We start from the raw sequence: 13,795 nt of genomic DNA, 5'->3' as shown, positions 1-13,795 counted from the left end.
AAAAAAAACCTTATTTCTATTAAATTACAAAAAAACCTCAAAATCCCTCAAATCCCCAATCCTAACACTAACCCACAATTGTTGTCCTTTTCGACCACGACCACCACCGTCAACGTAGTCCTTATCATCATACTAGTTATAAGTCGTTGTAGTTGTCGTCGATTAGTAGTCGAAATCGCCTGGGATTGCGATTTTCATCCTAGGATTCGTAGGGTATAAAACATTGATTCATCGTTGATTGACTGTTAATAAATCACAATTTCATAGGGATTTTGGTCGTCGGGAGGAGTGAGGTCGAGTGGAGGTTCATTTACTCCAAAGGGTGATGATCGACATGGGTTTAGGGGTTAAAATGAAGGTTTTCAAATTTTTAGGGTTATTTCAAAATTTATGTGTTTTCTTTTTTTAAAAATATATAATTTTTTTTAATTTTATATAAAAAAATTAAATTTATCATATTGTGACACATGTCACTTAACAGAGAAAACTAATGGTCTGTCACGACTTGACCCATTTTGAGTAACGAAATAAAACGTTAGACGCCAAACTGAATTAAAATAAATGTTAGGCACTAAACTGAAAAAACAGGCATAGGTTGGACACCTTTTATATATTTAACCCCTTAATTTAACTAGTAATTTTCTTAATATAACTAATAATCTTACAAATGTGATATTTTTTAATGGATCAGACTGTATAACATATCAATTATACCTAAGGAATTTCCGTAAATTCGTGAGGTTAACTATATCTTATAATCATAAGTTTATATAAAAAAGTTTTTTTTACGTGAAAAGAAATCGTTAGTTTTATTAAAAAAAATAAGAAGATAAAATCTAATACGGCATGTCCATATAATTATTAATACAAGAAACTAGAAATTTGAAATCATATAAGGATCATACAAAGAAAATGTAAAAAAACTCAACTAAAAAACTCGAATAAAAGATAAATATGAACAGATCTAACTGAATCGACAAACGAATCACAATAATATTTCAAACTATTGAAAGACAAATAACATTTGCAAATCATAGTTGAGCATCGTGAGAAAATTATTTCCGAACGTAAATCGCATATCTAAATCCAATCCGAGGGTCTAAAAGCATGGAAGATCAATAGGATAACAAATAAGCGTTATCTTGATCAGTCAAAGCGTACGTCGTTAAATTCAATCCTGAGAAAATTAACCGAAAAAATGGTCAAACAACCAAATACTTGTCAAAAGACTGAGAAAAATGTTTCATAAATTCAAAAGAAAGTGTATCATAATAATAAAATGAGAAAATCGCCTCAGTGACCAAAAATGCCTTATAATATACGATTTTAACCAACTTTTTTTGATTTGCCAAAATGACCAACAAAATCGCAACGCGATATCAAAACCGCAACGCGATTTAGAAAAGCGCAACGTTGAAAAGAAGATCGCAACGCGATCTTCCAAGAATCGCAATGCGATTCATAAAATCGCAACGTGATCTTCCAAGAATCGCAACGCGATTCAGAAAATCGCAACGCGATTCAGAAAATCGCAACGCGATCTTCCAAGAATCGCAACGCGATTAAGAAAATCGCAACGCGATTCCAAGAATCGCAATGCGATTCAGAAAATCGCAACGCGATTCCAAGAATCGCAACGCGATCTTCCAAGAATCGCAACTTCAGAAATGAGTAAATTCTTTCAAAAGTTGTTGCATTTGTTTCTTTCTCTAAAAAGATAGTATCCGCGCGGACGTGTCGAAGACACGTATTACCACGACCACGACCACGACCACGACCACGACCACGACCCCGAGACGAGACGGCGGCGGCGGCGGCGCGCGAGAGTCCCCCTTGTTCTCTTTCACTCAACAAGGAATGGGAAATCCAAGCCTTAAATACACTTCCCAATAGTGTTTCCAATACTATGTGGATTGAGCATTACTCAACACTTCAAAGAAAATATAGCAATTTTTGTAGCATGTTTCCCGCTTAATCCATATTTAAAATATTAAAACATTTTATCATATTAAAACTATATAAGTTTGAATTGAAATGTAGATATCTACAACTCTTTAATTCTCTGATAAAATGTTTTAATATTTTTAGATATGGATTAAGTGGGAAATACTACAAAAATTGCTATATTTTCTTTGAAGTGTTGAGTAATGCTCAATCCCACATAGATTGGAAACACTATTGGGAAGTGTATTTAAGGCTTGGATTTCCCATTTCCTTGTTGAGTGAAAGAGACAAGGGGGACTCTCGCGCGCCGCCGCCGCCGTCTCGTCTCGGGTCGTGTGTGGTCTGGTCGGGTCGTGGTGGTCGTGGTCGTGGTCGTGGTCGTGGTCGTGGTCGTGGTCGTGGTAATACGTGTCTTCGACACGTCCGCGCGGATACTATCTTTTAGAGAAAATTCTTAAGAAAGAAACAAATGCAACAACTTTTGAAAGAATTTACTCATTTCTTAATCGCGTTGCGATTCTTGGAAGATCGCGTTGCGATTTTCTGAATCGCGTTGCGATTCTTGGAATCGCGTTGCGATTTTCTTAATCGCGTTGCGATTCTGGAAGATCGCGTTGCGATTTCTGAATCGCGTTGCGATTTTCTGAATCGCGTTGCGATTCTTGGAAGATCGCGTTGCGATTTTATGAATCGCATTGCGATTCTTGAAGATCGTGTTGCGATCTTCTTTTCAACGTTGCGCTTTCTAAATCGCGTTGCGGTTGGGAAATCCAAGCCTTAAATACACTTCCAATAGTGTTTCCAATACTATGTGGGATTGAGCATTACTCAACACTTCAAGAAAATATAGCAATTTTTGTAGCATGTTTCCCGCTTAATCCATATTTAAAAATATTAAAACATTTTATCATATTAAACTATATGTATAAGTTTGAATTGAAATGTAGATATCTACACTCTTTTAATTTCTCTGATAAAATGTTTTAATATTTTAGATATGGATTAAGTGGAAAATACTACAAATTGCTATATTTTCTTTGAGTGTTGAGTAATGCTCAATCCCACATAGTATTGGAAACACTATTGGGAAGTGTATTTAAGGCTTGGGATTTCCCATTTCCTTGTTGATGAAAGAGAACAAGGGGGACTCTCGCGCGCCGCCGCCGCCGTCTCGTCTCGGGTCGGGTCGTGTCGTGGTCGTGGTCGTGGTCGTGGTCGTGGTCGTGGTTGTAATACGTGTCTTCGACACGTCCGCGCGGATACTATCTTTTTAGAGAAAATTCTTAAGAAAGAAACAAATGCAACAACTTTTGAAAGAATTTACTCATTTTCTTAATCGCGTTGCGATTCTTGGAAGATCGCGTTGCGATTTTCTGAATCGCGTTGCGATTTTCTTAATCGCGTTGCGATTCTTGGAAGATCGCGTTGCGATTCTTGGAAGATCGCGTTGCGATTTTCTGAATCGCGTTGCGATTTTCTGAATCGCGTTGCGATTTTCTGAATCGCGTTGCGATTTTCTGAATCGCGTTGGCGATTTCTGAATCGCGTTGCGATTTTCTGAATCGCGTTGCGATTTCTGAATCGCGTTGCGATTTTCTGAATCGCGTTGCGATTCTAAACTATTGCATGTAATGTGAATTATTTTATAACTCTATGCTACTTTTAAAATATATCCTAATGATGGTCATTAGCATGATCCCTTGACAAAAAATAAAGGCTCTCATAGTGAAGATGGTTGTTATCAACATCTTGCCCTTTTAGCTAGCTACTTCATGCTTCTGATAATCACAAACATGACCATAATTTTATTTTATTTTATCTTTTAGAAATTTAGAGCTAATAATCCATTTATTAATTTAGAGTTTTCTTTATACTCATTGCTATTATTGATACACCAAGAGCTCTTTTAGGGATAGCAACGGATCGGGTATTGGTTCCCCGTCTCCGTTTAAAAAATCTGTATTCGTCCCCGCTTAAAAAATTGCGAGGATTTAAACAGGGATCCCCATCGGGTAATTGGGGAAAACCGCGAGGAAACGGGTATTTCCGTTTAGCATAAACGGTTATTTAAATGGGTATCGGGCCGAGTATATATGTTTAAATTAAATATATAAATATTATATATATATTTTAATTTAAATTAAATTTATTAATATTATATATATATATAATAATTATTTTTAATATTTATCGGGCCGGGTAATCGGGGCGGAGATTACTAAACCCGTCCCCATCCCCGTCCCCGTTTAACATAAACGGTTTTTCCCCATCACCGTCTCCGTTTAACATAAATGATTTTTTCCGGTCCTCGTTTAATTCGATTTTCGATTTTTTCCGTCGAGTACGAGTTTTTTTGCCATCTCTAAGCTCTTTAAACCTTTAGCATATTTGATTTATCTATTTTAATTATATTCATTCTCACCTCATTTATATTAATTTATATTAGTTTATATTTTGTGTAATTTTTATTATATTTTAAAGTTTTTTTTTGCTTTCACTAATTATTATACTTTTGGAGATACCATTCAAAAATTTTATAATATTTGTCATATTGAATATTTCATCACATCATTAGTAATTGGTTCTCACAAAGATTTCTCTGTTTGTTGGAATCCTTGAAAGCTTGCATCCCCAGGCACAAACTCGTAAGTTAACTACCGTGCATAGACGAGAACTAGACAAATCTTTTGTGGCCCACATGACTAACCATGACGAAATCCAAGGTCCAACAATTAGATCTTTCTAGTCTATTAGCTTATAAATAGCCATTATGGCCTACGGATGACACACGTACTAAAGCCACTACAAATATCTCCATTGAGATTTGAAAAGGGAGGGACTACTCAAGGTCGAGCCTCCTTAATCTTTATGATAATCTATTATATTTTTCATCAAGAAATGACCATCCAGCTCAGTTGGTAGAGCACAAAGTTTTTAATCTTGAGGTTGTGGGATCGAGTTCTTCGAAGGATATTTCATAATTCGGAGGTCTCTTACGAAAGCTGCTCTCAACCTGATGTTGGGAGTAGCCTACTATCTTACCTCCCCTTACTCCATATATATAAGAAAAAGGGACAATCATTTGTTATATTTTTTCATCTAAACACTGACCAATGATCGTCTAACCACCAGATCTTTCTAGTTTGATTATTATATAAATAGTCATTATAATCTTACTATTGGCACTCGCACTAAAGATCACTATAAATACTCAAATTGAGATCAAACAAGGGGATTTACCACTCACATCTGACCTTATTCTTATTCCTCATGATAATCTACTCTACTCTTCATCCAAACACCGACCAACGATCATTCAACCACCAGATCTTTCTAGTCTAATTAGCTTACAAATAGTCTTTATGGCACTGTAGCCGACACACACTAAAGACTACTATAAATACTCTAATTGAGATTACAAAGGGGATAGACCACTCACAGCTGACCCTCTGTCTTATTCCTCATGATAATTTATTGTACTCTTTATTTAAACACCGACCGACGATAGTCTTCTCACCAATTATGACTTTTCGTCAAATCAGAAGAATAAACTTCTCACGAGCAATGATATAAACTTGTTCCTGTAAACACTTCCAAATTTACTAAATAAGCACATATTCGAATGCATGTTTGTGATTAGGGTATTGATTGGTGGGTCTTGTTAGCTCAAAGGGTGAGAGTGAGGTTGGGGGACATGGACATCAATGCCAACAAGTGATATAGTACATTAATAGCGGCGCATGAAAAATTATATGTAAAGGGAAGCAAGACCAGACACAAATGAAACCCATTAAACAAAAACAGTCATAAAGCAATCAATGGAAGTGAAGACAAAGAAAAGGCACTTGGAAAAGGAAATGCCTAAAGTAAAGGGGAACAAGAGAATCACAATTCAGATAAAACCAGCATAAATTAAACTAAAAAATATTGAATTTAAGAAATAAAAGTTACCTTGATGGTACCAATTTCAATCAAAGACAAATCATAGCCAAGAAATAAGCATGGTTAGTCAGACGGTGGAGGGTGTCCCATCGAACAAGAGTAGCATGATTAGACCGCTAGCTTTAGTGCGCCTTATCTGAGTTTTGTTTTTGTCATTTCTATTCTCTCAAGTAAATGATAAAAAAACTATGATATGACCAAACTCGTTTTTACATTCCCCTTTCCATCATCACCGTTGGTTTTGGAATAAACGGATGTGGCTGATGTTTCATGGCCTTGAACACCGTGCTCGGATCATGAAGTATGATCTATGTACGGTGGCGATGTTTGGATGAAACAGAAACTAAATGATATGTGGGAGATGAATTAGATAGTTTATCCCAAAATAAATAGAATTATAATTAATGAATAAAATATAAATCTCTTTATTTAAAATTTAATTAGCAAATATAACCCGAGAGATGAATGCAATTTTTCATTAAACTTTGAGACAAGAGACCATATTTTATTAAAGGGAATTCTCTAACTATATTTATTTGTATTCTTTGATTAATATTGCGTGTAAGATAGTGAAACATTTTGCATCTGAAGAATCACCTGCCTATATGGAGTCCTAGAAAGAGAGGGCAAGAACAACACACTTACACACACACACACTCTCTCTAACCTTTGCACTTTGGGTTGCCACTAAAACCACTTTGTTCTTTTGGGAGGTTACCTTTCACCTTGTTGGGGTTTTTTCTATTTCAAAGCTGTGATTTTTATATATGTATATATTTTATAATATGGCGTTTTTGGTCTGGCTTTTCTCATTCAAAGGTGTCGGTTTCTAAAGCATTTATTGGTTGAGAGGCTCTCTAAGCTCCATAGTTCTTGCTTTGTTAGCTAGTTTCTTCACATCTTCCTCTCAGGGTTTTTCTTTGCTAAACTTAAAGTTTCTGTTGATTTCGTGATGTGGGTCTTTGTTGTTTTGAGCTCTGGTTGACTGATTTATCCCTTTAAGGTATATTCATCAACTTCCCATCTTCGTTTTTGCCATATGCATGGTTTAACTTATAGCTTTTTTTTATATAGATATATTTTCAATTTGTTGCTAGTTCTTGGTCTTCAAAGTTATCGAGGAAAGGTGATTTGTTTTGTTTAGTTGATGGCGAGCGGTTGTTCAAAGAATGTTGAGTCACGTCCTCTACTTCTTGATCTGATTCCTCAACGGAGAGAGTGGCATCATGTGAAGAGAGAAGATGAAATAAAGGATGGATCTTCAGAGGAGAAGAAGCTGGAACTGAGGCTTGGTCCACCAGGTGAGGAAAACTGGTTGTCGTCCATCAGAAACAACACGGAGGGAGATGAGTCTTTACTCTCACCCGGGTACTTCTCTTCTTCAATGAAGAACAATGGAAAACTAGCACACAAGTTTCCATGTCCAGAGGACAACCACCCTGTTGGTGTTGGGTCAGTTTTGTCCACTCCATGGGGCAAAAACCACCACCAACAGCAGACAAAGACTTGTTCATTTCTCCAGTTCCCATCAACAACTGCCCCACCGAATAGCTTACCTTTTATGGCAAAGGAATCGTCACAGCCCTGCAGCAATAAAGTGGTGGACTTGCAGGATGCTGAGAGAAAAGCATTTAAACCTCCTGCAAATACAGCTGTGCCTCTCAATACTTCTCATAAAAGGTACTACAGCTTTTTACACATCTCTCTTTCTTCTCTCTCTGCATATCTTTAAATTTATTTTTGCCTTTTGAAATCAATTTTTTGACAGAGGATATTCACTACAAGTTACATTACTTGATGCTTGTGTGGTCCATCCCCCATGCATGCTGTTCCTGATACCTGTTTTGTTTCATTTCTTTATGTTTCTCATGTTAAACCTGAAATCTCCATTTAATCTTTCATTGGTTACTTTTTTTGGGTCTAATTATGATTATCATGGAAAATAGAACTGCTCCTGGACCAGTTGTGGGTTGGCCTCCAATTCGCTCCATAAGGAAAAATCTCGCCAGTTCTTCAAAACTATCTTCTGATTCACCAAGTGTGGACCCTCCCCAGAAGGTGGCTAGTGAAAAACCAGGAGCTGAACCTAATGGCAAAGGCCTGTTTGTGAAAATCAACATGGATGGTGTTCCCATAGGAAGGAAAGTGGATCTCAAAGCCTATGATAGCTATGAAAAACTGTCAACTGCTGTGGATGAACTCTTCAGAGGCCTCCTTGCTGGTAAATTTTTTTTTCCACTTGGATTAGGTTAAGTAGATATGATAGTATGTCCCCATTAGCCACATGGGGGAAAAATTGTTTTATTCATTGTTTAATATGACACCTACATCAGCAGCAACTTATCTGGTTTACCTATCAGTTCACATCAGTGTTAGTTTTCAACGGTTTAGGTGATGGAAGTGGGGGATTTGCATATTTCAAGGGCCAAAACTTTGGACTCATTTGCTTGTTCTTATTGCAATTAAGCTCTTAGGCTATGGTAATGTGATCTTAATTGACAAATGACAGATATGGTTTATCTCATCCGTTTGTTGTTTTCTTCGGACCATATAGCTCAAAGAGATTCCTCTGCTGGTGGAATAGTGAACGAGGAAGACGGGGAGAAAGCGATTACCGGCGTATTGGATGGAAGTGGAGAATATACACTTATTTATGAGGATAACGAAGGAGACAGTATGCTTGTTGGGGATGTCCCATGGCAGTAAGCAGCATCTTTTTATCACTGTTGGTGGATTGCAATTTGAGATTATACTATACCATATTATATTCCCAATATTAGTGACTGAGAATATAGTAGAATACCCTTTTCTTTTGTCTTGTAGTTTTTCCCGGAAAAACAGCATTAGATTCCTTATATCTCAACCAAAATCATGCATGCTTTCTTCAATGTTGGCATATTCTTTCTTAATGCACGCATTACACGAAGTACGACATGAAACCGGTTTTGTTTTGTTTTGGCTATTTAATACTATGCTGTGTACAATCTGGTTTATTGTATTGGATTTGCAGCATGTTTGTGTTGACGGTGAAGAGGCTGCGCGCGTTGAAGAGCTCCGAACTATCCGCACTTTGTCGTGAGTGCCGATTTTATTGTTATGAAAATGATTAACCGTTGCACATGAAATTGAACACAAGTTTTTGTTCTTTCACAGTTGGGAGCGGTAAGCAGGGGGGAAGATGAAGGCTTGAAACTCTTGGACACCATAATAACAAGAGTTTTCCTCGGAAGATTCTCCATTGAAGTTGGAAAAGAAAGAGACCTTTGAATTATGTTTTTTTTACCCTATTTTGCAATGAAACTTATTGCACTCAACGGTATATGTAAGTCGTTCTATATGCAAGTTTTGATGTGTTTTCCATTAGCTTAAACGTCGATGGAATTTGGTGCAAATATCGGTTGGATTTGATATGTAAATTGTGTTTTGTACTTTGTATTAAAAACCCATCTTGGGATGGTCATAAACCCAGAATTTTTTTCTTATTTGGGAGCTTAATTCAATTGATTTAAACCATTATCACTACGAAAATTCAACTGATTCATTCATTTATACAAGGGTAAACTACACAAATTCAACTGATTTACCCCTTTTTTTAACATGTTTTCTTCCCCAACCCCATCTTCTTGCGCCAAGCTAAGATTTTTTTCCTCATCCACCAGCATAAACGCAAGGCTCACTACCGTACCCTTAGATTAAACCCTCGATCCAAAAGCAAAACAACCTTCGAAATTCTCAAACCCAGTGAATTGTTTAACTTACAAGTGAACATACCTTACAAACAAATCTATTTGATTTGCATTACACGCTCAGATCAATCGAAATGTAAGGAAGCATTAACAGTAAAAACAAGGTGCTGAGAAGCAAGTAAAAGCTTCCTTTGCAGATCAAACTGATCTTCGTTACGGGCACTAGTCTTTTGGGTTTTGGCAAACGCATTTTTCTCAAAAGCTTCCTTAGCAGAATTCGTCGGCCAGTCATCTGAGTAATACTTCACAGCTACAAACAAAGATCATAATTTTATACTCGAGTTGAATTACAAAAATTATTTAAACTGTGTGGTAAAATGTAACATCCATAATTTGATGTGCCCGTCTGATTCTTCCGTTTCTTCTTCCTGTACTAAGCTTTTCCATTGGCAGTGTGCGGTGAAGAAGATTGGGGTTGGGGAAGAAAACATATTAAAAAAGGGTAAATTATATTTTTCCCTAAATAATTTTGGGTTTACAAAAAGGTCCATTATTAGTATTTTTATCTAAAGATTAGGGGTTAAAATAAAAATTAAATCCTTTCAATAACATACCACATCATAAAATTAACGGAAGTTAACGTTTCAATGACCACATCTTAATTAAAACAAAACGAAAATAACTACAAATTAACTTTTTTGAATCGAATGACCATAAGTTTTAAAAAATGAAATGAAAGTGACCAAATATGTAATTTACCCTTTATATAATTACATGCCCTAATCATTAATATCTAATTTTAAATTCTAAATTCTAAAACCATATACCATAGATCGTAAAATCTATGATCTTAAATCCTAAATAAAGCACATATAAGCATTAAAATCCTACTTATTGAATTATTTTTTTCACCGCAGTAAATAAAATAATTCTTCATTTAAAATTAAACTAATATTCTAGCTTTTTATATATATATATATATATATTTATCAACATTATTCTCCATCATAATTCGTCCATAATTAAATGTCACTTTCGATGCAACTACATCAAAGCGTTCTTTTCTTTCATCTTTCATCGTCTTATCTTATTAGTTTTACAAAATTTCATTTAGGCAATTCACTAAGCATTTACGATATTCCGTGAGGTGTTCATATAGTCCGCCGTCCATAGCTATTGCCGTCCTTCGTTTCTCCCCTTCCGTGATCCTATCCTGTCCCATTCCCCTTCCGTGTCGCGACAATGCTGCAAATCTGGACAATATATCTGTTAATTCAGCACTAAATGACAGTAAAGAAATATCTGCAATGCAGGAGATGTAACAGAAGGCTTAAACACAACACGAAGTTTGCTAATAGAACTTCTTCAATAACCAAGTTTTGATGATCAAGAATATACCTCGAAAATGTCTTTAATGTGACTGGCTACCATTTTGAGGTCAGGGGAAGTGTCTTGATGCATGGCAGAAATGGCAGGTGTTCTGCAAGCTAGCAAGGCTCAATTATTATCGGTAAAGAACCGGTGACCGTTACTATGTTACTCGAACTCTTCATTTTTTGTAAAACCGTGCAAAATTACCCTAATATGAATGGCACTTTAAGTTTAGGTGGAACTGTGTCACCAAAAAATGCAGCTTCCTTAGCCACCCAACTTAGGACTCTGCGGACGATTTCTCCCAAATACATACCAGACATTACCTTCTCAAAAATTTGCGGCAAACCGATCGAATATAAGGCGAAGAAATGATGTTAGAGAGTAGGCAAAAGCGAAACAAACCGGGACAGTGCTAATTTATGAACTTACCTGATCACCAGGAATTAAACTCTCAGCATCCAGTCCAAGATCATACTCTGATAATGGAAGATGTGCTGACTTAAAGTTACCCCACTCCTGTTAATGACCTTCAGATGAATACCGATAGCATCTTAAGTTTTCGAAAGAAATGATGTCGAAGGTATAAAGTGTTCCACTAATAGGAATTAAAGATCAGCTAACCATCTCTCCAGATCTTGGTAGTGGACCATGCCATTTTGGTATCACGTCTGCCCGTTCAACGTATGCTGCATTTAATCCAGTACCAAGGATCAAGGCAGCAACAACATCGTTGTCAGCGTATCGACCTCCAGCTAGTGTCCTGACAGTATCATTGACCTTTATCGAAATGGTTGCAGTAAGGCACGGCAGGGAAAAGAATAACAATAATGAAAAGCATTCGGATCTCGAATTCAAGCATACAAAGGTACATAACATAAGCCTACCAAAGCCGAAACACGCATGTCGAGGTCGTGTCATTCCATGGCTTTGGTTAATTCAGCACTCAATGACAGTAAAGAAATATAAAGTGAAGGATAAGAGCTGCTGCATTCATCCATATATGAAGAACACAAAAAACAGTGGGCAATTAAAACTGACTGCTTCGTTTATGGAGAAGCCTTTTGTCCACTTAAGAAGTGTGCCAGATGCAATGGATGTTTGCACCACAGGGAATGAGAAGGTAAAGCCAAGCTCCCTCTGCCTACCAGTAGTTGGTTTAAAATCAGGACCTTCTTGAGCAACGAATTTCGCGAGTTTCGCTACGATAAAGTCGAACAATTCCTGTAATCAACAAGATCACCTATCATACATTAGAGACATCGTTATGCCTCGACCAGTTCTCCGATCGTTTATCAATGAGCAGAAGCACTTACATCCGATGAAGACCCTGTCATCAAACTCGTTGGAATCGGCACCTCCACGAACTATTGATTGATGATACCACGACCCTTCCCTCCGAGTAGCAGTCGTAACACACGGAAATTAGTTCCACCAAGGTCCAATGCATAAAACAATCCCTTCTTTTTCCTAATGTAGGTAAAGAAAAATGCATTACAATCTCAACGAAAGTCCCTATCTGAAAGTGGACGCAAAATCGTATTTGAAAACAGAGTAACGACATATCAGTAAGATGATTGCGTTAACGCATTCGATCATGTCCATGAACATGATGATCGATAACTGATTCCTCATACTCAGGCCGGCGTAGGTACATAAACACACATATACATAAGCAATATGTTATATATTGAATGAACATTGATCTTAAATGCATGTTGTGTTTTATAAACGAAGGGAAAAATACCCCGTAGGCAAACTGTCGACATAGCTGATGAGCATTTTGAGTTTGCTGCCGCCTTCGTAGGCGAGGCCTGCTTGCATCTCGATGATCATGGCATCCGACACTTGCCTCAGCATCGAAATCGGCGTCGCGCATTTCTCTTCAAAATCTTTCACTATCTCCATTGCTTTGACCCACTTCCCCGCCTTCTTAATCCTTCGATGAACAACCACGGACGCCGCCGCTTCCACCGCTACCCCACTGACAATTGATAAATTAATTGGTACCGAAAGGACGGTTCAAGGGTGTTAATCATTCCTTGACCGTAATCGACTCCCGAATGGTAAGACGCAGATCATGTAAGAAATAAGGTATTCAATCAACCCATTTGTCTTAAAATAAATGATCGGTTACGACTCCAAATCATTCTATTTAAGTCGAAGTCAAATTCCGGGCTCACCCGAAAGACGGTAACGACAGATATATTAAGAAAATTCTAAACAAATATTGCTATATAATTACTTACACTATTAAAAAAAAGATTCTATTAAAAAATGTGATAGTTGCTGGACTTAGATGATTGTATTTTTTTAGTTAAAAGTATAATATTTTTTTGGTGTCTAATATTATGCTTTATTCTATATATTAAGAAGGAACAAAAAACAATATTATGCATTTTGTTGCCATTTGAACCTTGAGTTTTGGGCTTTGTTATATAGATAAAATACTTTCGACTACACGGTTATTAACACAAAAGGAAAATTAATTATAATATAAATATTTAAAAATTATCGTAGCACGAACCCTAGTGATCTCGATGTAAAGGTGGAGCTCTATTTGGGCCTAAAGGGCCCTTGATCCATGTTAAAAATTTAGTATATTCGATATAATTTTGGTAAGATAATATTTTGGTTAATGTAAAATAAATATTTAAGGCAAAGGTTACCCTTTTGTCCCTATAATAGACCCAACTTATCATTTTCACCCTATCATATTTTCGAATCAATTGAGGATTTTAAGTTAGAGTTTATTGTTTAGAGGTTATGAGGTTATAGTTTAGGGTTATTAATTTAGGATTTTAAGTTAGAAGTAGGGTATAGAATGATGAAATTAAAGAACTTTGAGGACT

At 36.5% G+C, this 13,795-nt stretch overlaps 1 protein-coding gene and 1 pseudogene across 3 annotated transcripts; one reads left to right on the top strand and one right to left on the bottom strand.

Moving 5' to 3' along the window:
• The first annotated feature begins 6,526 nt into the window (after positions 1-6,526).
• LOC120159429 (auxin-responsive protein IAA18-like) lies at positions 6,527-9,316 on the top strand. Of its 3 annotated transcripts, none has more exons than XM_039170024.1 (6): positions 6,527-6,889; positions 7,031-7,566; positions 7,833-8,107; positions 8,441-8,588; positions 8,897-8,961; positions 9,040-9,316. In XM_039170024.1, the coding sequence occupies exons 2-6, from the start codon at positions 7,034-7,036 to the stop codon at positions 9,066-9,068; spliced, it is 1,050 nt and encodes a 349-aa protein (XP_039025955.1). In that variant the 5' UTR covers positions 6,527-6,889; positions 7,031-7,033; the 3' UTR covers positions 9,069-9,316. The 3 variants fall into 3 exon arrangements, with proteins under 3 accessions (XP_039025955.1, XP_039025954.1, XP_039025952.1); XM_039170023.1 differs by having other exon boundaries at positions 6,984-7,566; XM_039170021.1 differs by having other exon boundaries at positions 6,961-7,566.
• A 2,073-nt stretch (positions 9,317-11,389) lies between these two features.
• LOC120159501 lies at positions 11,390-12,874 on the bottom strand (annotated as a pseudogene).
• Between the last annotated feature and the right edge of the window lie 921 nt (positions 12,875-13,795).

The sequence above is a fragment of the Hibiscus syriacus genome, unplaced genomic scaffold (assembly GCF_006381635.1).
Source record: "Hibiscus syriacus cultivar Baekdansim isolate YM2019G1 unplaced genomic scaffold, ASM638163v2 tig00111366_pilon, whole genome shotgun sequence".
NCBI lineage: Eukaryota > Viridiplantae > Streptophyta > Magnoliopsida > Malvales > Malvaceae > Hibiscus > Hibiscus syriacus.
Note: the sequence above shows the minus strand (reverse complement) of the source record. Positions and strands in the feature narration are given on the sequence as shown.

Coding starts and splice junctions, on each gene's coding strand:
- LOC120159429 (XM_039170024.1), top strand. CDS start 7,034: ATGGCGAGCGGTTGTTCAAAGAATGTTGAGTCACGTCCTCTACTTCTT. Junction 7,567..7,832: donor CTCAATACTTCTCATAAAAG/GTACTACAGCTT, acceptor CATGGAAAATAG/AACTGCTCCTGGACCAGTTG. Junction 8,962..9,039: donor CGAACTATCCGCACTTTGTC/GTGAGTGCCGAT, acceptor GTTCTTTCACAG/TTGGGAGCGGTAAGCAGGGG.